Raw genomic sequence first — 27,600 nt, 5'->3', positions numbered from 1 at the left:
AAGAGCCACGTGGAATACTAGAAGTCAACAGAGAATGATCAAGGTCTTGTCCAAAACAGATGTGGACGCGGCCACAGCTTTGGAGTTCTAATTTTAACCGAATACAGACGTGTAAAAGGAACAGGCATATTTTCTGTAGGAAGATCACAGTAGCAGGGCCCAGTAATTCTCCTCTAAGTATAGGTTTACTTAACCTTTGGCAAGTAGTCATCCTGCCACTGTGAGAGCCCTATGGGGAAAGCAGAGAAGACCCAGCGTGGAGGGAGCCCCTCTCCCAGCACCCTGGTCACCTCTGGAACAATGTAGAGAGAAGAGAGGCTTTGTTTCTTAAAGTCACGTTCCTTTGTGATTTGTGACACCCAGATGGGAGTTCAGTGAGGAAGAGTCATGTCCATGATATTCCCCATCATAGAGAACTGAACAGAACTTACTGGAAATCCCTACACTGCTCAAAGCAGAGAGGACCAATCCCACAGGAACGTTTTGGTTATAAAGGCAATGCAGTGTAGGCCCTGGCCAGGCAGCTCAGTTGGTTAGAGCATCGTCCTGATACACCAAGATTGTGGGTTTGATCCCCAGTCAGGGCACATACAAGAATCAACCAATGAATGCATAAATAAGTAGAATAACAAAGTGATACTTTTCTCTTTCTAAAATCAATGATTTTTTAAAAGGCAATGCAGTGTAGACTGGGGTAATGCCACAAAATTGCATCTTATATACATTGACAGAGTATTCCTTAACTGCTCCCACCCTCCAAAAAGTTTCTATGAAAAAAAAACTGGAGAAGTCCAGAAGAAGACACAGTGCCATGCAGAATGACTGGGGAGATGAGGATGTGAGGTCATGGAGAAAACACCTGTGGCAGAGGACACTATGACAATAATAGCAAAGACAGTAAAAACAGCAAGAAGTATGTCTACCTTCTTTTCCAGGTTCCAAAGCCCTTTCGTTACATCTGCCATTCTGGCTGTCAACATCTATATAAAGGTTTTTTTTGTGTGTGTGGAAGAAGGATTAGCTATCTTCTCCCTTCCCAGAGTGCAAAATCAGAATCAACAGGTAGAAGCTACAGGACGGCAGATCACAACTTCAAAGCAGGAAACTCCCTGCAAACAGCAGAGTGCTTTAGAGGTGGTACATGCCGCCTGCCTGTCTCACTAGAATGTTCATTCCTTCACTTGGTCAATAAATTGTTTGAGGAATAGCTTAAACGTGCTCGGTAGTGTGCTACCCTATCGTCTGGGGCCAGAGCCTCCCACTTCTACTCCCAGGAGGCTTCAGAATGGGTGGTGCTGCCCCCACCCCTCTACAGGTAAACCACAGATGATGAATGCCTACCTAAGATTTTTAAAACACTGTAATATATGTAAATGGTAGAAAAGTTTAAAGGTATAAAAACATATACAGCATGCAGGTTGCACAATACAAGACCAATATACAAATTTAAATAGTCTCTCTATACACCAGCAATACACCATCTGAAAGTGAAATTAAGAAATGTTCATGGGCCGAAACCGGTTTGGCTCAGTGGATGGAGCGTCGGCCTGCGGACTGAAAGGTCCCAGGTTCGATTCCGGTCAGGGGCATGTGCCTGGGTTGCGGGCACATCCCCAGTGGGGAGTGTGCAGGAGGCAGCCGATCGATGTTTCTCTCTCATCGATGTTTCTGACTCTCTATCTCTCTCCCTTCCTCTCTGTAAAAAAATCAATAAAAAATATATTTAAAAAAAAAAAAGAAATGTTCATGGGCTGGAAGACTTGATATTGTTAAGATGGCAAAAGTCCCAAATTGATCTACAGATCCAATGTAATGTCTATTAAAATCCCAGCTGGCTTCATTGCAGAAATTAGTAAGCTTAGCCTAAGATTCAGACGAAAATTCAAGGAATCCAAAATAGCCAAAACAAACTTCAAAAAGAAAAACAAAGTTGAAGACTCACACTTAACAATTTCAAAAGTTAGTACAAAGCTATATTAACCAAACTATGGCACTGACATAAGGACAGACAAATAGATCAATGGAGTAGCGAGCCCAGAAATAAGCCTTCACATTATAGTTAACTGATTTCTGATAAGGGTAAAAATACAATTCAATGGAGGAAAGAACAATCTCTCAACAGACAATGCTGGGACAACTGGTTATCCATAGGCAAAAGAACATGGTTGGAACCCTATACCTCACACTGTATATAAAAATTAACTCAAAATGAATCAAATATCAAAATGTAAGACTGAAGTACAAAATTCTTTTTTGTTTTTGTTTTTTTTTTTAAAATATATTTTATTGATTTTTTACAGAGAGGAAGGGAGAGAGCTAGAGAAAGTCAGAAACATCGATGAGAGAGAAACATCGATCAGCTGCCTCCTGCACATCTCCTACTGGGGATGTGCCCGCAACCCAGGTACATGCCCTTGACCGGAATCGAACCTGGGACCTTTCAGTCCGCAGGCCGACGCTCTATCCACTGAGCCAAACCGGTTTTGGCAAGTACAAAATTCTTAAAAGGGAACACAGATGTGAATCTTCATGACTTTAGATATGACACCAAGAGCACAAACAATAGAAATAAAGTTGAGAGTTAGATTTCATCAAATTTAAAACTTTTGTGTTCCAAAGAACACCATCAAGGAAATGAAAAAGACAACCCACAGGATGGAAGAAGAATTTTGCAAATCATATATCTGATAAGGGATTAGTATCCAGAATACATAAAAATCTCTTGCAACTCAACAATAAAAAGACAAATAACTAAATTAAAAATAGAAAAAGAATTTGAATACACAGTTCTCCAAAGAAGACATACAATGGCCAATCCTATATAATAAAAGCCTAATATGCTAAGTGTCTAGTCATCCATTAGTCCATTCAACCAATCAAAGCATAATATGCTAATGATATGTGAAGGCTGCTCAACCACTCGCTATGACATACACTGACCACCAGGAGGCAGACGCTCCGACTGGTAGGTTAGCTTGCTGCTGGGGTCCGGCCAATCGGGACTTAGTGAGACGGACCCGACACACCCTGGAGCCCTCTCGTGGTCCCTCCCCAGCTGGCCAACCTTCCACATCCCTCCCTGGCCCCGATCATGCACCGGTGGGGTACCTCGGCCTGGCCTGTGCCCTCTCGCAATCCGGCACCCCTCGGGAGATGTCGGAGAGCAGGTTTTGGCCTGATCCCACAGGCCAGGCCGAGGGACCCCACTGGTGCATGAATTCATGCACCGGGCCTCTAGTGAGTACATAAAAATGAAAACATATATCTGTGCATAAAATTGTATATGAATGTTCACAGCAGCATTATTCATAACTAGAGGCCCGATGCATGAAATTCGTGTAAGAGTAGGCCTTCCTTCCCCTGGCTGCCGACACCCGGGACGATCGTGGAGCTCCCCATTGATGGCCCCACTGGCTGGTGGCCTGGGCCTCCCTTTGCGGGGCAAACATAGGGCAATGGCCGGGCCCCCAACCAATCACATCGCACCCGCCTTGGCTGGCCTGGCGCCAGTGGGTATCATAGCGTGGTCCTGGATGGTCGTCCGGATGGTCATTCTGCTGTTTGGCTGTTTGGTTGATTTGCATATTACGCTTTTATTATATAGGATAGTCAAAGGTGGCAAAACCCAAATGGCCATCAATTGATAATGGATGAATAAATGTGGCATACCTTTACAATGGATTATTTTTCAGCCATAAAAAGAAATAATGTACTGATACATGCTACAACATTGATGAATCTTGAAAACAATATGCTTAGTGAAAAAAATCACTCAATCACTCACAAAATACCACAGATTATATGATTTCATTTATATGAAAACTAGAGGCCTGGTGCATGAATTTGTGCACTGGGGGGGGATGTGGGGGGGAAGGGGGTCCCCTCAGCCCAGCCTGCGCCCTCTTGCAGTCCGGAAGCCCTTGCTCCTTACTGCCCGCCTGCTCGCTGCTCCTTACAGCTTGGCTCGCTGTTCCTTAGCGCTGCTGCAGAAGTGGGAGAGGCTCCCGCCACTGCCACTGCGCTCACCAGCCGTGAGCCCGGCTTCTGGTGGAGTGGTGCTCCCCTGTGGGAGCACACTGACCACCAGGGGGCAGGTCCTGCATTGAGCACATGGCCCCTGGTGGTCAGTGCACATCATAGCGACTGGTCATTATGCCGTAACGGTCATTTAGGCTTTTATTATATAGACCAGAGGCCCAGTGCATGAAATGTGTGCACTGGTAGGGTCCCTAGCAGCTGCCAGCTGGGTACTCCCTCCCTTCCCCCGGCTGCTTGCTGCCACTGCTGCCACCACCAGCTGGGGCCTCCCTCCCTTCTCCCAGCTGTCTGCTGTTGCCGGGGCCTCCCTCCCTTCCCCCGGCCGGCCCCGCCCTTTGGTCGAACTCCCGGACAACTCCTGGTTGAGGGAGCAATGTGCATACTATGCTTTTATTATATAGGATGTTGAGAATGATTACATCTATAGAGATGGAAAGTAAGTATATTAGTGGTTCCAAAGGGGTGGGTGGGGTGAATGGGGAGTGACTACTAATGGGTATGGGTTTTCTTTTTGAGAAGATAAAAATGTTATGAAATTAGATAGTAGTAATGGCTGTGCAACTTTGTGAATATACCAAAAACTATTTAATTGTAAAAAGAAAACAGAAATACCTGACCCCCGAAAGTACAAGTATACAGTGAAAAGCAGGTCTCTTTCCTATCCACGTCCACCTGTCTCACAGCTGCCTGGATTATAGGCAAAACTTCTCTTCTGTACCCTTCCAGAAACATTTTATGCAATTGTAAGCATCTGTGTACACACACTGTCTTCCTTAAAAACACACACGAATGGCAGAATATTACAGATACTGTTCTGCATGGTGTGTTGTGCACACTTGAGGACTTTTAAAGATGCCAGAAGATCAACTTCCTTTGTGGTGGGAGGGGTCGAGGCTTTCTTCATGGTGGGAAGGGGAGTCCAAGCAAAGACAAAGGCATGTTGAAACAGAAATGGCCTGTTCGGAGAAGTGCAGGATCTGCTGTGCCTGCAGCAGAGGAGCCGAGCAGCAGACAGGAGGCTGAAGAGCAGGCAGAGGCTGGATGGCTAAGCCAGGGGCAGCAGCTTTACATGGCAAGGTATTGGGAGTCCTGACAATGTCAGTTAGCAGCGACATGAAATGATCACTCTGGATGGGAAGGCATCTCCACGGGATGTTGGGAGATGGTGAAAGGTTGGTAGTGACAGGAAAGGAAAGAAGATGCAGAATCTGTGTGTCAGGAAGGAGGGAGCCAATCCCAGTGAGGCAAGGAAAGCGGAATTCACAGGATTTGAAGGCAGATGAGGTCCTCCCAGAGTTCTGGCCAAGGTGACTGGGGGCTGGTCACCTCCCTTGAGGTGGGGAATGCAGAGGTGAGTGTAATTGGGGGTAAGTGAAAGTTTTAAGTTTGTGAGAGGCCCAAAGGGGGAGCTCCAGGGGGACCTGAAGTTAGAAGAGAGACCCAGCCTGAGACAAAGGTTTGGAACTATCAGCTCCCAAGTGGTCCTGATGAGGTTATTTGGGGAACAGGGATGGAGAGGTGTGCAGTGACAGCCCCAGAAGGCTGGGGCTGATTCCTGGGGAGCACCAGTATTTAAGAGGTAGAACTAGAACTACTGTTTATCCAGCACTGCTCTATAGCATGATCTTTAAATATATACATGTAATGTCTCTACTCTGCAGGGCAGATTTTTTATTACAAGAATGAGGCACAGAAGCTAAAATGACTCATTCAAGGTCACGCTGGCAAATGATGATGTCAGGATTCAAATCTAGATCTGTCTGGTTTCAAAACCTGTGATTTGTCTGTTTGGTTTTCTCTGTTACTCTAAGCTGCCTCCCCAGGAAGGAGCCACAGGAGGGGCAGGCGGGAACCCCGGAGAGAGCCAGGAAAGAGAGTAAAGGAGGAAGGAACAGTGTATGTGCCTATGCCCTGGAGTCTGCTCCACAACCCTGAAGGTGCTGGGCCCAACATGAATGCTGGAAAGTGCTCCCAGGCATCCCCGCCTGCCCACCACAGGATGCGACTGTGCTCTGAGGTCTGCTGCTTTTTTTTAATTTTAAATTTTTTAAATTTTTTCTTTATTGATTAAGGTATTACATATGTATCCTTAGCCCTCATTGTCCCCCCACCTCCCTACTCATGCCTTCACCCCCCTGGTGTCTGTGTCCATTGGTCAGGCTTATATGCATGCATACAAGTCCTTTGGTTGATCTCTCCCTCTTAGCCCCCTCTCCCCCTACCTTCCCTCTGAGGTTTGATGGTGTGATAGATGCTTCTCTGTCTCTGGATGTTTTGGTCTGCTGCTTTTTAAGAGAACACACAGTTTGCCAGGAAGGATGCCAGGCCATGTGTCTTGGGTCAGACTTGCTCTCCCAAGTCCCCAAACACCAATGGTCTCAGGCCTGAGGATGAATGGGGCTTGGGGGTTGAGGATGGGGTGGGCTCTGAACCAGTAGCTGGAGGGCTCACTGAGGAGCACAGCTCTGCCCATGTAGGTACCCAGGCTCCTTCCCCAAACAGCCCTAGAAATCGGTCTACTTCCTCTTCATGCACCTACTGTAATCTGGGAGGTTTCTCTCTTCTTGATATGCTGGAGAAGAAAGTGTGATCTCACAGATCTCCCCCTCTTCTCCTGCTTCTGAAGCAATTTCAAGATGCTTCTCAAGCTTTCGGGCTTTAGAGTCAGACACTGGCGTTCAAGCCTCAGCTCTAATACTGATGAGCTGTGCTGATTCAGACAAGTTACTTGATTTCCTGGGTCCATTTCATCCTTTCTATAGAAGTGATCATAAAAGCTCTCAGGGTTGAGCTGCTGTGTGGACTAAGGAGATAACATGTGGAGCTTCTGGCACACAGCTAGAGCCGGCGTGACATTCTCCTTCATCTCCCAAAGGGCTGCATGCAGAGTCTGCCATGTTCCAGCTTAGTTTCCATTCCCTTCCAGAGGGCTTGGTCTTACCTCCTGTTCTGCCACTTTGGTCCTCACTGATGGCCTGGGAGGAGGGGCAGGGGACGAGGTCAAGGAGCATCCCCAAGCAGTGGCAGAACAGGAGGGCGAAGTCTGTTCCAGCCCCAGGTGAAGAAGGGAGCTGGGAGGCTGCTGGCCCACCAGGCCAGGTTGCTTTCTCCTGGCTGGCAACTTAGAAGGCTCTGGAAATTGTACTTAGAGAGGGACACACATGAAACAGATTCCAAGCCTGAATTTTTATTTTATTATTATTATTATTATTGTTATTATTTAAATCCTCACTTGCACATGTTTCCATTGATTTTAGAGAGAGAGGAAGAAGAAAAAAAGAGAGAGAGAAATCGATTGGTTGCCTCTTGCATAGGCCCCAACTGGAGATCGAACCAGCAACCTGGGTATGTGCCCTGATTGGGAATTGAACCCACAACCTTTTTGGTGTATGAGACAATGCTCCAACTGAGCCGCACTGCCAGGACTGAATTTTTAAATTATCAGTGGTCATGTCCCCTTCCACGGAGGTGATGGAATAAGTATTCGACAAGTCCAAACACCTGGGTTCCAACCCATGACCCTGCTCAGTCCACTTCTGATATCAAGGACTGTTTCCAGGCCTGTCTGTGCAGGTGGCTAACCAGTGCATCATGAAGTTACTGAGGGGTGGGCTCCTTCAGTCTGGGAACACTTGCTGGAGGTGGTGAGTATGTAGTGACAAGAGAGTGGCATTTGGCTGGGCTTAATGAGGCTCGAGGGAGCCAAGAGCCTGGAACTGGGGGGGGAGGGAGACACAGACCTCACCTCCAGGCGCCCACTCTGCTCTTCAAACTCATGACTACCCTCCCACCCAGTCACTCTGGGTAGTGATAACATTCTAGCACAGGGTGTTGGCGAAGGCTGCATAAAACCATAGACATGGTGATTTTTAGATGTAAAATGCTGTGCAAATAATTATTAGCAAAGAGAGCAGGGGAGCAGTCTGAAACAGATTGGGGGGTGGTGGCAGAACATGGACTATCCACATGCAAGCAACAAACCCCTCTGGGTTCTCAGCTATCACCAGTGTCCCTATGCTCCCTCCCCAGACTCAGAATCCTCCTTTTGACCATCTGGTCCTTGGTGTCAGTTTCATTTAAGGAATTACTGCATTAAAATGATGGAACATTAGTAAAACCTAATTAACATCCAGACTGAGTTTTTCTAAGGGAAGTGGAATCTGCAGAAAATAAAATACCCTAGTAATGTAAATTCCACAATATTTAAGTAAATACTATATGACTGAACATTACAAGTTGAATAATTTTAGTCCAGGAATAAAAAACCCTATTAGTCTATTTTTACAAATACTACTTTTTAAAAAATATATATATATTATTGATTTTTTACAGAGAGAAAGGGAGAGGGATAGAGAGCTAGAAACATTGATGAGAGAGAAACATCAATTCAGTTGCCTCCCGCACACTCCCTACTGAGGATGTGCCCGAAACCAAGGTATATGCCCTTGACCGGAATCGAACCTGGGACCCTTCAGTCCGCAGGCCAATGCTCTATCCACTGAGCCAAACCAGCTAGGGCTACAAATACTACTTCTAATCCTCATTCAAATCTATTCCCTCAAACCATCATATTTATCATATAAAAAAAAACAGAAGCACTAAGAGATGAGCTGACTTGGTGAAGGTCAAGGTCACTGACCTGAGGCAAGTGAGGCCTCAAACTTAGGCCTACTAAGTCTAGGTCCAATAATCTTACCTTCATATCACAACTGCCTCCTGGTATCACATGATACCCTGAACGGGACTAGGAGTGTGAGTAGACAGAACAGGGCCTTTTTTATTGATAGAGAATGCATTTTATTTACACACTGGGGTTGTTAACTATCTATCCATCCCATCCATCCCCCATCTGCCCATCCCATCCATCCATCCATCCATCCATCCATCCACCCACACACCCTCCCACCCACCCATCTTTTATCGAAGGCCTGCTATGTACCACATGGGAATGCAGATCCTGCTCTACTGTTAAGCTCCATTGAGAGCAGTGTCTATATTAAATTATTCACTACTGCATGCCAGGGTCTAGTTCAGGTCCAGCCTGGCATGCAGTAGATGTTCAGTAAATACTGAATGAAAGAACAAACGAGTAAACCTTGTCCTCCGGAAGCTTATGATCTGGAAGGGCAGACTGACATGAAGAGTGGGGCATAATTCAGTCTGACCAGGGTCGTGACCAGCGCAGCTGTGAGCAGAGCAGTGGAGCCGCTGAGGAGGGCATGGTGGCCCATGCCGAGGTGACTCCCAGTCAGCTGGCCACAAGATTACTTTGATGGCTCCATCAGCATGGGTTCCCTGACACGGCCTGTTTCCTGAGCTGTCAAGGCGCAATGGGGGAGTCCTGGGGCTCGCCCTGGGCATTGGTACTAGTATCTTTGTCATGTGGGACCTCGAATTCCTTACTTGTGACCCTCTAGTTTTTAGAGCCTCAGGTCAACTCTGCCAACATCTCATTTTACTTACTGATTCTAGAGCTCTTTGCGTTCCCTTTTCTCCATTTCAACTCCGTTCATTTCAATGCAGCAAACACTTCCCAGGCACCGACTATGTATTAGGCACTGGGACATCAGAGCCCTCTGTGCCCTTCCTCAGGAGCAGGGTCTGCTGCTGAACCCTCAGGAGCCCATGTCTGGGGGTGCCTGACAGCAGAGGCACATGAAAGCCAGGGAGGGCCCACCACACGTGGACACACGCTGTAAACATCCAAGAACTCCTGCGATGGTTACTGAGAGGATGTTAAAAATCATTATCTACTGAAAATATTAGATTTGCTCTGGATTGTTCATTACATACAATGGCTTAATAGGACTTTTATTGAATAGCTGCAGAGCTCTGGGCCGAAATCAATTTGCTGTACACTCGGAATTTTGATGTATGCTGCTGACTTCCACAACACGAAGCAATTTGTAATAGCTTTGGCTCTCTGTTGTTTTCAAAGCTCCTGCTACATCACAAGCATTTATTTCTGACCACAAAATTACATTTATTCAACAGAAAGCAGCTCTGGGTCTTTAAGAGGTTAACTTCTGGAGTGCTTGGCTGCTCTCCAGCTGCCGTGATTAATAGACTGCTGAGTGCACCCCTTTCCACATGCACGCGGCTCGCTCCCCTGCTTCCATAGATCATGGGCTTAGCCTCAACATATCTGACTGAAATTGAATTTGGCTTCTCTCTCAACCGTTCATTTCCTATGTTATGCAAGGTTATATCCTTTTCTGCATGAGCAGAACCAAACCAGCTGCAGCTTGGAGAAGAAAATGTGTTTTCAATTAGGAAGCTGGCCTGAATATTGAACCACAGTCCTACTGCTCCCCTAATTGAGCCATCATGGAGCAAGCCTCCAGATAGACACTGTATCACCAGGCCTTCGGATTTTACTGTAAGATAATTAAAACACACCATCACCACAACTGCCACCACCGTCACCTCAACTATCACGTGTGAAAAGGCCTGAGCGTCTGAAGATGGCTGTGTTGGGTGAGAATGAAGGAAGTCCCTGCCAGGAAAGGGGCCAGGACAACAGGCTATGCTGGGGTTCCCATGAAGCCTCCTAATCCTCCAGTCAGTGTCCTCAGCGCCTGATCCATACTCACCTGTGAGGGACACTGGGTCCCAAGCTTGCAGATACCTTTGATGCTCCTGGCAGGGGAAATAGCCTTATATTTCTTGTGGGTCACCAGGAACCTAGTGTAGTACCTTGTGCACTCAAGGAGTTCTTACTGATGAAGGAGAAGGCAAGAGGGAGAGAGAAATTCAGCTGAGAACACCTTACTAAACAGCTCAGAAGGGAGAAGGTGAAACAAAGTCTAAGATATAATGCAGACTCTCAAAAGAAAATTAAAAACAGGCTGAGATGGTAAGGAAAAGGAACAAGGGAGGTAAACTTTCAGTTAGGTCTTAAAGGATGGAAATGATTTTTACAGGTGAGGAAGAGCAACAGGTTATAATAATGTAGGCCATGGCTTTAGGAAAAGGTCAGAGGCAGGAAACTGCAAGGAATGTTCAGGGTACAGTAAACAGACCAGCCTGGTGGGAGCAGAAGCCAAGGATGTCACCTGGAAATACATTTTAAACCAAATCACAGGGCTCCTTACCTTCCATCTAAGGTACTAGAGTCGTACAGAATCACAGAATCTGACCTAGAGGAATTTCCCTTGGAGGGAACCTAGCCCAGCAGTTCCTACAATCAGCTGCTAATGAGAATCAGGATGGACTTTGTAAAATTCAATGTTTAGGCCCCACCCCAGGCTTGATGAATCAACCTCCAGGGAGCTGAGTTTCTGGAAACATGGTTGATTCCCATGCAGCCAGCCAGTTGGCCCATCTGAGTATCAGCTTTAGGAACCATGGATCTGGTTCAATCTTCTCTAATACCATCCTACCATGACACTTAATGCAGTACTTGCTAAGTACAGGTATGATGGGGACATTAACATGTGTACATGCACATGCACACACATGGTTCCGACCCTCTAGATTTCAGAAGTTTAAGGCTTAGTATAAGGCAAGTTAAACTGTGTTTCAATAACTAAAATAGAAGGCACAATGTTTTCAGGCTCAAAATCAAAAGAGAGATACAAATGGAGCCCTATCAGAGATTAGAAGGGAAAGAGTTTGTTTCTGGTGGGTATTTGGGGATGCCCTGGAGCAGCGGACGCCAACTGGTGGTCCGCAGACCACTGGTGGTCCGTGAGGTCCGAAAGGTTGGCGACCGCTGCCCTGGAGGATACAGCATTTGGATTGGGCCTTGAAAAAGAATAGGTAAGAGTTGACCACATCCCTGACAGGTGGTCCTCTGGCCCCTGTTTGAACACCAGCAGTAATGGGAAACTCACTACCTTAGATGGCAGCTCATTCCAGTTTTGAACAGCCCTAATTGCGGTAAAAGTCCCCTTCCATCTACTGATGACAGTCAACCCAAGTATCAGTCCACTGGCTCATACTGGACTTCAGAGCTATGGGGCTCCCTGCCGACTATCTCGCTATCCACTCATTGTACCGATGAGCAAAGTCAGGCAGAAAGAGGCCCGAGGTCACAGAAGAGTGAGTGGCAGCGCCTGGGCAGGCTCCCAGGTCTTCTAACCCCCTGTGAAATGTTCTTTGAAGCACTCGGACACCCTGGCTTTATTTAGACATGGCCTTTAGATCTGAACGCTTAAATATGTTACAGCGCAACGGATATAGGCCACAGGACATCCCTGAAACTCTTAGTCACTTTCAACTAATTCATGGAATATTTACCCAGCTTAATACATTTCATCTATTATTTGATTAAAATCCGTCAAGTGTGCATGGGGCCTTTGCTTTCCACTGCACTCAGACCTCTCCTTTGGACTAGAGCCTTTCAAAGCAACTTAACACCATGGCCCACCAGACCCCGCCCGCCCACTCCTTCCTGCCTCATTCCCTCAGCCCCAGCCCTGGCCTTCTTTCTGGCTTCTGGTCATTCTGAGCTCTGTCCTTCCTCAGAACCTTGGCACTTGCCCTGCTCTGCCTGACAATATCCCCAGCTCTGTGCTTGGCTGGTTTGTCTCATCACTCAGGTCTTACCTCAAATGTCACCTCCTGGGAGAGGCCTCCCAGGACAGCTATCTCTGCAGACGCTGCCCTGCTCCTCACACTCTTCTCCTCTCTCCCATCTATTTTCCTCACAGCACTTGTCACCATCTGACATTACTCCTTATGTTTATTATCTCTTTCTCTTCACTAGGACACAGGCTTCAAGACAGCAGGGGCCTTGTCCACCGTATCCATGGCTACATCCTCAGTTCCTATTTGGTCCAGAGCTACACACAGTTGGCTCTCAGGGCTTCATTGAATGAAAAAATGAAGGAAGATCAGAGTAAAACCCAGCATCAGAAGCAATGTGGGTCCTCAAACGGCCTGACTGCGGCTCTGAATATTGTTGGCATGTTACACCTTCACTGGACCTTCAGTACAAAGGGAAACTGCAAATAATCACTTGGCTCCTCATGTGGGCCACATCGGCAGGTGATAATGGAATAAAGTCACAGTTTGCAGCTAACTGGGCCCCACTCCTCCAAGAGGTGAAGGTTGTGGCAAAAGGTGTACACAGTTAGGGATATTTATGTGGGACAAGGTGTGGGAAGCCAGATCTGATGCAGGAGGGGCTGGTTAGAAGGGGAGGGGAGCCTGAAGCTGTGTTTGCCCAGCACTTTACACAAAATGAACATCAATGTCCTATCCAAGGCTGGGGAGGTTAACTGAGATGATGGAGAGGTGGAAGGGGTTCTCCCTGCTCCCCAAGCACTATTGAGTGCACCTATATTAATAAACATGCCCGTGGTGTCAGACAGCCCAGGCCTGCCACTGTCACTTGTCTACTTCCCCTCCCTAGGCTTAGTTTCTTCATCTGTAAAATGGGCTGCTGCTTCCCCCAACCCTCCAATGGACACCTACGGCATGTTCACTAGGGCCAGCCAGGTACTGGGTATACAGAGGAGGCCAATATAGACATAGAGAATCTGTAGAGAGGGTAGACATAACAAACTCACAAACACAATGAGGAAAGTACTCTAAATAAAAGGACAAGGTGCTACGAGAGAAACAGTAAGAGGGCCTTGGTTTAGACCAGTGGTCGGCAAATTGTGGCTTGCACGTGAGATTGAAACTTGTGGCCCATGCGCAGAAGTCGGTATTTTGTGGAAGAGCCACACTCAAGGGGCCAAAGAGCCGCATGTGGCTCTCGAGCCGCAGTTTGCCGACCACTGGTTCAGACTGAAAGTCAGAGATCTCTTTGAGGGCATGACATCTGAGGTGAACCTAGAGGCTGAGTAGGAGGGCCATGCACAGGGGTGGGGGAACAGGGTACTGGGGTCAGGGCACTGAGAGGCTGTGAGCAAGGAACTGACCTGATCCTGGCTGATGCATGGAGGGAAGGTAGGGGTGGGCTCATAAGAGCTGGAACAGAGACCAGTTAGGGAACCAATGCAAAGGCCTTGGTGACACATGGTGGCTTTGGACAAGCGTGGATGGGAGGATGGAAAGAATCGGGCAGATTTGCGTACACTCGGAGGAAGGATGGAGGAGATGCAGGGGTCTGGAGAGAGGAGGGTGAAGTAGATTTCCAGCTGAGGAAACTAGGTGGACTGGGGAGTTATTCCTAAGAAGGGAAAGGGTGGAAGAGAAGGACATTTCAGTAAGTGTGGAAGTTGGAGAAGGGGAGGTGGTTGTGGGTTATGAACTATTTCCTGTGGAATACCTAAAAGGTGATAAACAGGTAGTCTTAGATGAGCCTGGAACTCATCACAGAAGACCAAGTTAGAGAGAGAAATCTGAGTTTTCAGCATATAGATACGAAGAGATTGTAGAGCAAAGAATGCTGTGATTCAGAGGTTTGAAGGAAAAGAAGGAACTGCCCAATGAAACTAAAAATCAATAGCCAGAGAGAACGCAGAAGGGAGAGCCCAGAGGGAAAAATGTCATGGGCTGTCTAAGGAAGAGAACCAATCAAGAGAGATGGGTGGACAGGTGTGCTGAATGTCTCTGAAGTGAGAGAGAGGGGACTGAAAAGGTCAAGGGAGAATGGGGCAGATACCAGGTTGGGGTGGGTTGACGTTCACACGCAGGATGGGGATGGCTCTTTAGAGAAGCTTGGCCAAGTAGGCTGGGGGACAAAGGACGGTTGGCGTCTCTCTCTGTCTCCAGATGGAACATACTAGCACTTGTAGAAATGTTGATGAGAAGAATCCAGTAGCTACCGAGACTGAAGACACTAAGAGGGGCAGCTGCAGGGCTATGGTTCCCGAGAGCCCAGAAGGTAGGCTCCAGGACCCAAGTGGAACTGACTGGAGTTTGAGGAAGGGGCACTTCCTCCCACAGTGAAAGCCAACAGAGAAGACAGGTACCGCTTTGGAGGTCTGGTGACCGGAAGGTAGAAGCAGCAGCTACTTTACAGTATTCTGAAGGCTGGGTGGGCGTGTGCTTGAAAAACACGTAGCACAGCGCTCACACTTGCCAAGTGTCCCCCCAAATCCATTTTGAGCATTATTACAAGTGTGCTACTACCCCCTCACCTGTTCAAGTGCATGACCTCACTGGCCTCATTTGCCTGGAGATTAAAATCTACCACAGATGAAATGCAAAGAGAAGGGGGAAGATAATGTTCAACTTCCGACATACAAAAATAGAATTATGTAGCTATTGCCTTGTGAGCATGATTATTTATTTTTGAAAATAGTTCATACTTATAAAATAACAAAAGAAACACCTGTGACTAGGAACATTCCCATGGCATTAGAAACCTCCTTTGTGCCTATTCTATCGGTGATAAACTCTATTCTGAATTTCCTGTTTAACCTTTTCTTTATGGTTCTATTACATAATTAAAAATCTCTATTTATCCCCTAAACAGTATCAGTTCAGTATTGCAGGTTTGAATTTCATTCTCTTCCCCCTGCTATGTTGTATTCCACTGTATGATTACATTACTCTTTACTTATTCTTTCTACTGCTGATGGAAATGGGTTGTTTCCACTTACCACTTTCAAACATTCCTGAACTTGTTTCCTGGGGCCCATATTTAAGTTTATTCAGGGTATATACTTAGGACTGAAACTGCTCTATCAAGGTATATATTCTTTAGCGTTAGTATCTGATGCCAGATTGGAATTCACACTCTTTCCTTGATTTTTGAATTTTGGCTAGCCTGGTAGACATGAGTAAGTTGCACTTAAATTATTTTGATTTGTGTTTCCTTGGTTATGAGGTTGAGCATCTTTACATGTATTTATTGACCATTCTGAGTTTCTCTTCTGAGAATGCCATACATGGCTTTTGCGCATTTTCCTACTGAGATGTTTGTCTTTCTCTTACTAATAGGTAAAAGATTTTCATATTTTCTGAAAATGAACCCTTTGTCAACTATGTGAGTGGCAACTGCCTCCTTCAGGTTTGTGACTTGTGGCCAACATATGATCGGCTCATAGTATGGCCTTAGGGTGCACCATTCACATCAGAGGTATTTGAATCTTTATTATGAAAAAGATTCAGATACGTTGGAATCTTTATTATGACAGGTTTTCAACAGATGATGCAAAATGTCTTGAGAAAGGTAGAGTCTTTTACTAGTTCACACAGAGATAAAACTGAGCTAGCAGTGCCTTGGAATTAGTTCTTCATTTTCTCTGGGATGTCTTTCCATGAGGGGGTGGGGGAAGCTTTTACCTTTAAATTTTAATGTAGTTGAATGTAACAATTTCTTACTTTATGGTATCCTATTTAAGAAATCCAATCTTACTCAAAGTTATAATATTCTGTATTTTCTTCAAAAAGGTTTAAAGTTTTGCCTTAAGTCTTTATCTATAATCTGTATTTGCATAAGGTTTGAGGTAGGAGTCTAATTTCATTTAATTCCATAAGGATTAGCAGTTGTCAAAGGACCATTTACTGACAAGCCCACCCTTTCCTCAGTGATCTGTAATGCTATCTTTGAAATGTATCTGGCTCCTATGTATGCACAGGTCAGTTCTGATTTTTATTATGTTCCATGGGTGTATTTATCTATCCCTATGCCAATTACTATGGCTTTGATAATCTGGAAGGTCAAATCCTGTATCTTGTTCTGATTTAATATTATCTTCACAATCATCGGCCTCATATAAATTCTGGAATCAGCTTTTCAAGTGTCATGAAAAATCCTGTTGGAATTTTTATCATAATTACAATGACTCACTACATATCAATTTTGGGAAAACTGATATCTACACTAATAAAAGAGAATGATGCAAATTGACTGTACCTTCACGGCACCCAACAGCCAATCAGGAATGAATATGCAAATTAACCAAACAAAGATGGCGGGTTAATTTGCATATGCAGGCATCATGGCAATGATGCAGGCATTCCGCACAGCCCCAGCCGCTCCGGGCCTCTGGGCAGCGTGGGAAGGCGGAAAGGCGGCTCCGGCTGGAGCAAAGGCGGTGCCAGCAGCCAGGGGAAAGAAGACCCATTCTTGCACGAATCTTTGTGCATCAGGCTACTAGTCTTTAATAATAGTGGGAATTTCTATTATTGAATACCTTACCTCTCTCCATTTAAATCTTTAATATCCTTCAATATAAATGATATTCTTTTTTCCAGAAAGAGTTTCTATGCATTGCTATATTTATATCTAGGTTTCTTTATTTTTTGTTGGTATTTCCAGTGGTATCCTTCCTCAGTTTGCTGTTGTTGTAGAAGTATGTATTTAGTTATGTATATTGATTTTATATCTAGCAACCTTGTTAAATAATTAAGGCTCACTTGAAAAATGAGTTCTATTTCTTGTTACAATATGTGTACTTTGTTTCTTTTTCTTATCTTCCATGCTAACTAAGACTTCTAGTACAATGTTAAATAAATGTAGTATTTATGTGTCTCCTTCCTGATTTTCGTGTGTGTGTGTGTGTATGTGTGTGTGTGTGTTTATAACTTTTAAAATTAAATTTATTGGGGTGACAATGGTAATGGTTTCAAGGTGTGGATTTCTGTGACAAGACCTGTGTGCCTACCATCAAAAGTCAAATCACTTTCCATCACTATATTCTGATTTTAAAGGGAATGTTATCAACATGATTGAGTATGATGATTGAGGCAGGTTTTGATAACCTTTACCCAGGTCAAAGAAGTTCTCCTCTATTCCTAGTTTGCGGGTAGTTTCTATCATGAATGAATGTTGAATTTTATCAAATTCTTTCCCAATAACTATTGAGATAATATTTTCCTCTTTAACGTGCTAATGATATTAATTTGCATGAATATATTTTTCTATTATTAAACCAAATAGCATTCTTGGGATACAGAAAGCTTGATGGATTTACCAGTACTTTTGAAGGACTTCTATGTATCTATTCATAAATTAGACTGCTTCGCACAATTTACAATAGCTAAGATCTGGAAACAGCCCAAGTGCCCATCAGTAGATGAGTGGATTAAAAAACTGTGGTATATTTATACCATGGAATACTATGCAGCAGTAAAAAAGAAGAATCTCTTACCCTTTGAGACAGCATGGAGGGACCTGGAGAGTATCATGCTAAGTGTAATAAGTCAGTCAGAGAAAGACAAGTATCACATGATCACACTCATGTGTAGAATCTAAGAAACAAAAAATAAACTGACGAACAAAGTGGATCCAGAGACATGGAACAGAGTGTGCAATCTCAGAGAGTAGGCAGGGGAGGATGGGTGGATGGGAGGTAATCAATCAAAGACCTTGAATGCACATATGCTAACCCAAGGACACAGACAATAGGGTGCTGAAGGCCTGGGGCAGGGGGCAGGGGCAGGCTGTATAGGGTCAATGGGTGAAAAAGGGGACATATGCAATACTTTCAACAATAAACAATTATTTAAAACAAAACAAAACAAAAAACAAAAGCAGAAGTCAGAGTGATGCTGGACCATGAGCCAAGGAAAGTGAGCCACCTTGGGAAGCTGGAGAAAGCAAGGAAATAAATTCCATGCCTACAGTCTTTAAAAGGATCTCAGCACAGATGATCCACTTTGGACCTCTGATCTTCAAACTTATAAAATAATAAACTTGTGTTGTTAAATAAATAAACAAATAAATAAAACTGCTTCAATATTCCTTTCTTACACTGTTCTTGTCTAGTTTTGACATCAAGGTAACACTAGTCGCTCTCTCTTTTTCGATTTTCTGAAGGAGTTTGAAAAAGATTAGAACTATCTATTTTATGAATGATTGATAGAATTCTCTCATAAAAATTTCTAGACCTTGTGGAAATATTTCTGTAATAGCTGTAAGGCTATTCAGGTTTTCTACTTCATCTTTAATCAGCTTTGATGTTATAGTATTCTAAAAATTTGTCCACTTTGTCTCAGGTTTAAAATTTATTGGCATAAAATTTACTATAATATTCCCGTTATCTTTTTAATCTCTGCTGTAGCTGCAGTTATCTCCATTATCACTCCTACATTTTTTTTTCTTAATTAGAAAGGTAGTTTGTCTATTGTAAGTAGGCTTTTCAAAGAACCAACTTTGGGGCTATTCTTTGTTTTCTTTCTCATTCATTTTCATTCTTATATATTTTTATTATTCAATTTTTTTGACTTGTTCTTTCTTCCTATTGTCTTTGAACTTCTCCCGTTGTACTTTTATGATTATTTAAGCTGGGTGCAAAACTAATCAATTTTTCAGTCTTTTATTTCCTCTCTAATATAAACGCCTAAGTTATTTAAGAGGAGATTTTCCTCCCTGAGAACACTTGGTTTAAGCAACCTGCTCCCCTACCAAGAGGAGTGGGGTCTAAGCCAACTCCTGACCCCCTCAACCCTCCTTACCATGACCCTTCTCAGGGAGAGAAGCCAGGAGAGAGGGAGACAATTTGAAAGACTTAGCATTTTTCTAGAGAGTGTGAGTGTCATTTCATTGAAGGGATTGTCTAAATGACTGAACTAAAATATACCGTAAATTGAATTGACCATTTAGGTTACTCCTATCCCCATTAATCAGTTGGCGGGGCTTGTTAAACACAAACTTAGAGAAATAAATAAATCTAATTTCAATGTAAGTTAAATTTGATGACTTTGCTCTAATAATTATAAGTAATTGTTATGACTCTAGTATTCCAAGCTTTTTAATCAAGGACAACAAATACAGTTATTTACTAGTTTTTTATAATGGATTTTCCAAGCATACATTCTGGGATCCCTTTCACCTTATTAGCAGCACATAACCTGAAGAAAAGATAAAGGCAAATGTTTTAAAAACTGCCTCCTGAGGAACTTCATGTTCCAGCATTTATTCAGTAACTATTTCTGAGAGCCCAAATACTTTAGTTCCCGTTGCTCTGCCAGGTGCTGGGAATACAAATGGCCAAGACAGGACACAGAGGTTGCCGTCACACATTTACAGACTCATGGGGAACAGAGACAAAGTCATAGGCAGCTCTCAGGAATGATGACAAATGCATCACAAATAGTGTGGCGTGCAATAGGAGCACTCGGTTCAGGGGTCCTGGCCTATCACTGAGGCTCAGAAAAGGCTTTTCTTGAGGAAGGGACATCAAGCAGAAGTGAGGCAGGAGAAGTGAAAGGAGGAAGGAGTCTCAGGAAGAGGTCAGCCCATTCAAAGGCTTGGAGGCTGGTGAGGCCACGACGCATGAGGGCCTGGTAGAAATTCAGATTGGCTGTGTGATGGACTTTTCTAGTAAGAAAAGTCTAGAAAGGCAAGCAGTTACCATCATGTGTGTCTCATAAACCACCAGAAGGAAGGTGCCTGGATTTACCCTGAGAACAAGAAAACACGGAGGGGCCTAAAAGTGGTGCCTAGTGAGGTTCATGTTTCCCCTGACTCTATAACACACTACAAATGTGTTTCTTGCAAGAACACTGAAGTCTTGTGTGAATTTACTGCTGTCTGAAAGCTTTATTTTGTTTTTTCTTTTGGGGATCTCAAATAGGGAAGTAATCTATATGAATTCTGAGGCAAAGAACATGTTTTTTAATACCTTACATTTTTCCAAGGGGAACTCAAGCACCTTGGGATGACTCAAATAATATATCCAATAAATAAAACTGCACTCAGCAAACACTAATGAAGGGTATAAGAACAAACCTCTGATCAGGGAAGGCAGCATTTTAGAAAAGCAAGCTGAACGGGTCCTGCTCCAGCAAAGCACCAAGACAGGCTGCCTTCTGGCCTCGCTCAGCAGAAAACCAACCCTGCACGTGTGGTCCCCATCTGCCCTCTGCATAAAAGTCCATTCTTCAGAAACAAGCAGGATTTAGTCCCTTCCACTACGATCAGCGTGCTAGTAACACAGATTTTATATATATAAATATATATTAATTAGCAAAGGCTTCCTAAATATTAATGGTACTATAAAAATCTTTACTTTATAAATAGCCTTTAAAATATAGCCAAATAGGAAGCCTTGATGTTTCTCAGGCATTTCAAATTTACTATCTAGAACCAAACCCATTACCCTATCTAGAATGAAAAATAATAACAAAGGTAAGAGGTGGTGGAGAGAGCATTCTATATTAAAGAGAGAGAGATAGGAAAAAAAAAAAACACTCATGGACACGGACAACAGTGTGGTGATTATGGGGGGTTGGGTGCAGGTAGGTATAGGAGGGATAGTTATGGAATAAAAAAGAAATATATATATATATATACACCAAATGCAATACATGAACCTGATTGAAACCTGGGTGGGGCAGGGTAGTTTTAAGACACAATTTGGGGATAACTGGGAAAATTTTATTTTTGGACTGAATATTGAATATTATGGAATTAGTGTTAATTTCCCCAGGTGGGATACTTGGGGTTATTGTGGAAATGTCAGGGAATATTCTTACTTTTAGGAGATACACATGTTTGTTTAAGGGTACAGTGCTGTGCTATCTGCAACTTACTTTCTAATGTTGAACAACAGAGTGGGGAGCAAATGTGGCAAAATGTTAACAAGTGGTGAGTCTGGGTAAAGGGTGTACATGTATTCATTATACTAATATTTCTACTTTTATGTAGACTTGAACTTTTTCAAAAAGAAAGAAAAACAAGCAAATGAAAACAGCACACAGAGCTATTTCAGGTAGAGAAACACTAAGCCAGTGGGCCTCACGAAAGCTGCTGAACAGGTAAAAGAAAGAGATGAGATCAAATGTGGGTCGGTGTAAGGTGACAGTTTTACTCATAGAATGAGGGCTCGGAGATGTACTTCTGAGGGAAAGGCATTTCATGCCCTTCCCAGACCTGGATGGTGACATCCCCCGCACCTCACAGAGCAAGGCTCAGGGGCTTCCAGCAGCCAGGAGTTATGCACAGAGAATGGCACCACGCACTGGTCTAAAATCTTCAGTGCTGACCAGCAGTCACTGCTGCTTCGTCTTCCTACACGAGTCCCTCACTGTCCTGGAACTTCCTCTCTCGCACCCCACTGCCACCTTCCTAACCTCATTCGTTCCCTCGGCCTCTGCTGTCACCCGCATGCTGAGGAACTTGCCAAGGATTCCGGCCTCCTTAGCGCTGTGTCCCAGGAGGCACTCTACAGCCTCACATCACTCCTGAACTTGCCACCTCACCTCCCTGAATCCTGCTCCTTCTCCCTGTTCTCTGTGAATTCCCAACATCCTCCATTACGGGTTCTTTAGAGGACTTTACGGAAGTCTCTCTGCCTTTCCTCAGTAGTATTACTACTTCCATCAGCCCAACAGGAGAAGCTAAGGGCCGAGTGAATAACTCCACACCAATAACAAAATGTCTGGCTTTCTAAAATCCACCAAGTCTCTACACAAAGGGTAGAGTAGGAGCTGGAGTGTTGGCCAACTCCACCACTTGTCCTCTTTGTGGATATTGCTCTATGGTGGCCAGGGCACACCTTTCAGATGACTGGCAGCCCGCCCACCATCTTGCCCAGTCCTTCTCTGGAAGCAAAGATTAGAAAACTTTTCCTTATACTGAGCTCAAACTTGTTCCTCATGACTTCTGCCTGTTGGTCTTTTTTCAAGCATCAGTCAAATGAAATTCCTCTTCCCCTGACGGCTGCAGGTGAGAGTACCAGGATGCCCTGCTCCGTCCCTTCCATACAGGAGGCCTCATGGCTGCGGCCCCGGACAGCTAGGGACCCAGTGAGCTTGAGGAACTTCAGCTCTCACGGGCTGTGGTCCAAACAAGCTCAGTCCACCCAGTGGAAACATCACATTGGGAAGCATAAACCCAGCACGACATTGGGTCGGTGCAGCTGGGAGAGCTCTGGCTGGGTAAGCACTTTCTGTTAATGGCTTTTACTTAATGAAAATAAAAAGAAAGTGCAATAAACTATGAAGGGTGGCTCAGGATATAAAATAAATATAAACGCTTACCTCCCCTTGGAAGCTCTTCAGCAGTGGCGCTACCTGCTTGCGTAAATCCTGGAGCAAGAGGGATGGGTCAGGAAACAGCCATTTGAAAAGGAAAGAGAAGGGAAACATTCGTTAAGGCCCCCTAAAAACAGCTTTGAATTCAGTGATAGTCATCATTATATTAAGCAATCCTTGTCCCTCTCCTGCTTCGTGCCTTGATTCATACAACATAATGCCAACTGGTGCCCATGAACTTAAGAATACCATTAAGTTTGTTTCTACTAAATCCTGGTTAAATACACCTCATTTCAAATGTGCAGTGGGGCCAAGGCATTTGAAACCACTTTGGAGAACGGAAGAGAAGGGACAGTATGAGTGGGGGATGCCTGGGTGCAGGTATAAGACCCAGGTGCTCTGGAGTTTAGCCCACAAAACAGTGCCTCTTATCTTACTAGGCTCATCCCTGCCAACTGGCAAAGGAACAGCCACCCGAGAACAGCAGCTTGAAGAAGTATAGGAGATGACAAAAGTACTTTCGATTATAGCATCTAGGAAGGCAGAAGAACCACACCTCTCATAATGATCGTAAATAAACTCTCCTCTGCTGTTCCTGCTATAACCAATCCACTATATAGTTTACAAGTCATTTCTTTGGGCATTTTCATGTCTCATGACAGACCTGCTAAAATAACTCTTTAAAACAAGATGTGTGTCTGTATGCACACACACATATATGTGAAGACAGTTGAAGAGAAATATTCACACACACACATACGCAAACTGCTATGTATGTATTTCAAGTCACCAACTAAAAAATTACCCATCCCAAATTTATTTTTGGCAGTTTGGGAAATTCCTTATCCGATTCTTCTATCTGCAAATATTACATGGTTTAGTACTAAACTAAAGAGCTAGAACCTAGGACACTTCTGACCCCTGGGCCACTCCACTGCCAGTCAGAGAGGACATGCACAATTCACTGCCCTTTAGAACGGAGTGGCCTTTACTGTCTGGGCAGCACCACGTCTGCGGGCGCTGCCACCCCGGCCACCATGTGCAACCTCAAACTGAAGAAAGCAGGGTCCAGGCCAATCAAAACCATATTGGCGCAAACTACAATTAGGGATATAACGCAAAATTACAAAACCTAATAACTTGGTTACACACTTAATTCAGTGACAGGTTTTCCAACACTATTTTAAATTTGCTTCATACTGTGCCACTTATTGAGCAAAAAGCAATAAATATCTTAACACATAGAAGCAATGTCTTTGAGATTATTAATATCAAGGTCTGTTGGTAAAGTCACAATAGTGCATTTCAACGTCCTCCCCCTTGAATGTAATGCAAATAATAAGCAATGTTTACAGAGATGCTTCTATGTGAAATGAATTTTCATTATTCTCCAAACCACTGATTCACAACTCACTTTACAGATCAAAAAACTGAAGAGAAAAATACTAGTGAGGAATTTTCTATGTAACGATGGTTGTGGGAGAAAACCATTCTGATTTAAAAGCGAAACAGTTTGCCTTGGCCAGGTACCTCAGTTGGTTAGATCCGTGGTCGGCAAACTGCGGCTCGCGCGCCACATTCGGCTCTTTGGCCCCTTGAGTGTTGCCTCTTCCAAAGCCTTAGGAGTACCCTAATTAAGTTAATAACAATGTACCTACCTATATAGTTTAAGTTTAAAAAATTTGGCTCTCAAAAAAATTTTCAATCGTTGTACTGTTGATATTTGGCTCTGTTGACTAATGAGTTTGCCGACCACTGGGTTAGATCATCATCCCGATACACCAAGGTTGTGGGTTTGATCTCCAGTCGGGACACAAACAAGAAGCAACCTATGAATGCATAAATAAGTGGAACAACAAACTGATGTCTGTCTCTCTCTCCCCCCCCCCCTTCTCCCTCTCTAAAATCAATCAATAAACAAATAATGGGGGGTGGGGGGGGGAGGCAAAACAGAAGAATACAAAATCACCATGCAATGCTCAGCTGCACCTGTGAGGCACAAGCAGGAAACGTCCCAAAATATATGTCCCTGGACTCATAGGGTATGAATCTTTGGCTTTCAGCCCATTGGGGCACTTGGGTGGTCTCTGGAAGGCTTGGTTCCCACTTTGGGGTGTGGTACTCACAATACCCCATGACACCTCTCCCACTCCACACTCGCACACAATGCCAGAGCCAGGCATCACAGAATCTCGTACCATGGATTCAGAGCTGGTGGCCACTGAGGTGTGGTAGTGTCTAGGAAAGAGTGGCACCCAGGACATGGCTGTTTAGGTTTGGAAGGACAAACAGATGCTGGGGAAAAAACCTTGGCATTACCCATAAACAAAAGGAGGCTATGGCCCTAGCTGTTTGACTCAGTGAATAAGCATCAGCCTGCAGACTGAAGGGTCCCAGGTTTGATTCTGGTCAAGGGAACACGTCCAGGTTGTGGGCTCGATCCCCAGTAGGGGGTGTGCAGGAGGCAGCCGATCAATGATTCTCTCACATCATTGATGTTTCTATCTCTCTCTCTCTCTCTCCCTTCCTCTGAAATAAAATTTAAAAAATATTTAAAAAACAAAAACAAAAGGAGGCTATGAATTACAAATGCATCTTGGAAGTTATAAAATGATCTCTATTTTTGAAATATTTTGTAATCCTGATTTTTCAGGATGTTTTACTTTTGCTTCACAGTAGCTCACATGCACTTCTATGGGATGACGCCTACAGTTAAGAACGTACAGCTGTCTGGCTGCAGCTCTTGGTGGTGCCTCACCCTCTGTCTTTGGGGACAACATGGCCTTTTCAAGGGGCAGGGTTTGGGCAGTGCAGGGGCTGGACTAGGTCACCTCTCAAAGGCTCCCTTCAGTGACTCTCACAGGGCTGCCAACACCCCTACCCCTAGTGTGGTCACAGGAAGCTTAGGGACCCAGCCCCATGGTATTGGTGGCAGTGGCTTCACCCCTTCAGCTTCTATTTTAGAACTGCCTCAGCCCAGGTACTCTCAGCTCTCCCCTTGTCTTAGTTCACATTTCCTTCATTGTGTCTGGGTGGTGAAAGGGTGCGGATGGGGTTTAACGCTTGATAGGGGCCAGGCAATGACAAAAGACTGGCTTGCACTGAAAACCCTAGGAAATGTTTACAGACGAGGAGGTTCAGTGTTAAAAAAAATGATCTCCAAATGAACTTACTAACCCCTGGTTGTCCCCTCATTACTCAGGTCTCAAAGCAAGAAAATTGTAACTTGAAAATGTTTTAGGTTATATATTCAAAGAAAGCCATTTTGTAATACAACATTTTCATTAAATTTGATATTGTCAAATGTGAGATGTGCCATTATCTTATGCTACATTCGAAAACAAATGCCACTTATTAAGCTGTGATATCGATTTTAAGATTCATACTGAAGATGGTAGTATGTGTAAAACTGTATGTGTTATAATCGATAATGGCACACCACAAAATTAATTAAAGTTAAAAGAATAGGGCCAAGGTTGTTTTTATCTTTAAGCTGCAGTGACAGCTGATTTTAAAAAGGGTCCTTGTCTTTTAGAGATATGTACTAAAATATTTATGGATCAAATATGATTTTTGCTTCAAAATAACGTAATGTGGAGGGGTAATAGGTAAAAATAAGGACAAAATAAGTGTGTCAATGGGTTGATGTTTGTTACAGATGGATAATGGGACAGGGGTTCATTGTACTCACCCTATCTTGTGTGTGTTTGAAATAGAAAATGTTTTTAAGACACTATATTTCACTGAGATACACAAAGCCTTCAGCTGACGGGTCACGCAGAACAGGCAAAGAAAGAATTATGAGACTGGGATGAGGGACTCTCTCTCTCTTAAATTACAACTTACCAACTAGTTAACTGTCATCTTCATCAAGTTAACCTGGAAATCTAGGGTCATCTGGTCCAATCGACTGCACAAGGTAGGAGACCTCACTGTGGTGTCCTGGTCACATGGCTTGCCTTCCCAAGGCCTGACATAGAAGGCAGCTCATCTCGGATCGGGAGTTTTCAAACACTGGGCTACCAGTGCTACCAGCAAATGCGGATATTTGGAGGAAAGCTATCCTGACACAGGCTCAAGTGATGTTATTCTTCATTGGTAAATATTTTACTTTAAAAAAGTGGGAGAGAAAAAAAAAGTGGGAGCAGATTGGAAGTGATTCCACTCTCACTCTCTTTTCTTGAGTGGGAGATTGACAAAGCAGTGACCTGGATCTGCCCACGGGAGCGGAGAATGGCTGAACCTCCACTCTCCTGGGCCCAGGCCTGCTTTCTGACGATGCCTGGCAGGTGGAGTTCAGCTCTCCCTTCAGCCCTTCTTAAGTATCTGAGAACCCTGCTCATCTCTCCATGCACCTTCCTCTCCACCTGTCTTCTCTCTGGACCAAACACCACTCCACCCATTCCAGTGACATCCTAGGCAAAGCCCTCCTGCCCGGGCTCCTTGCTCCTTGGGCTACTCCAAGTCCCGCTCACACTCTAGACACAGAATCTGTTAGTTGTTCTAAGTCCTTGTCAGTGTCTCTAATGCCAAGATTCTATTCTCAAGATCTGCACTGTGCATTCGTATTGGAACAAAGTTCTAGAAAAGAAAGGCATGGGATTCTAATAAGAGCCATTGAAAATATCCACTACCTCTACCCAGCTATCTGAGCTGCCCCAAATAAAGAATTCTAAAGATCTTTAAAAATACAAACTACAACCCTGGCTGGTGTGGCTCTATGGTTAGAGCATTGTC

At 44.2% G+C, this 27,600-nt stretch overlaps 1 protein-coding gene across 2 annotated transcripts in view; it reads right to left on the bottom strand.

The window, feature by feature from the left end:
* CUX1 (cut-like homeobox 1) overlaps window positions 1-27,600 on the bottom strand; it is a 339,346-nt gene that overhangs the window by 174,378 nt on the left and 137,368 nt on the right. For both annotated transcript variants that reach the window (XM_014550122.1, XM_014550123.1), the window contains exon 3: window positions 22,870-22,917. In XM_014550122.1, the coding sequence (XP_014405608.1) occupies window positions 22,870-22,917 (48 nt within the window). The remainder of the gene's footprint in view (window positions 1-22,869; window positions 22,918-27,600) is intronic.

This window comes from Myotis brandtii, unplaced genomic scaffold (genome assembly GCF_000412655.1).
Source record: "Myotis brandtii unplaced genomic scaffold, ASM41265v1 scaffold583, whole genome shotgun sequence".
NCBI classification, from domain to species: domain Eukaryota; kingdom Metazoa; phylum Chordata; class Mammalia; order Chiroptera; family Vespertilionidae; genus Myotis; species Myotis brandtii.
This window is presented reverse-complemented; position numbering and strand designations above follow the sequence as displayed.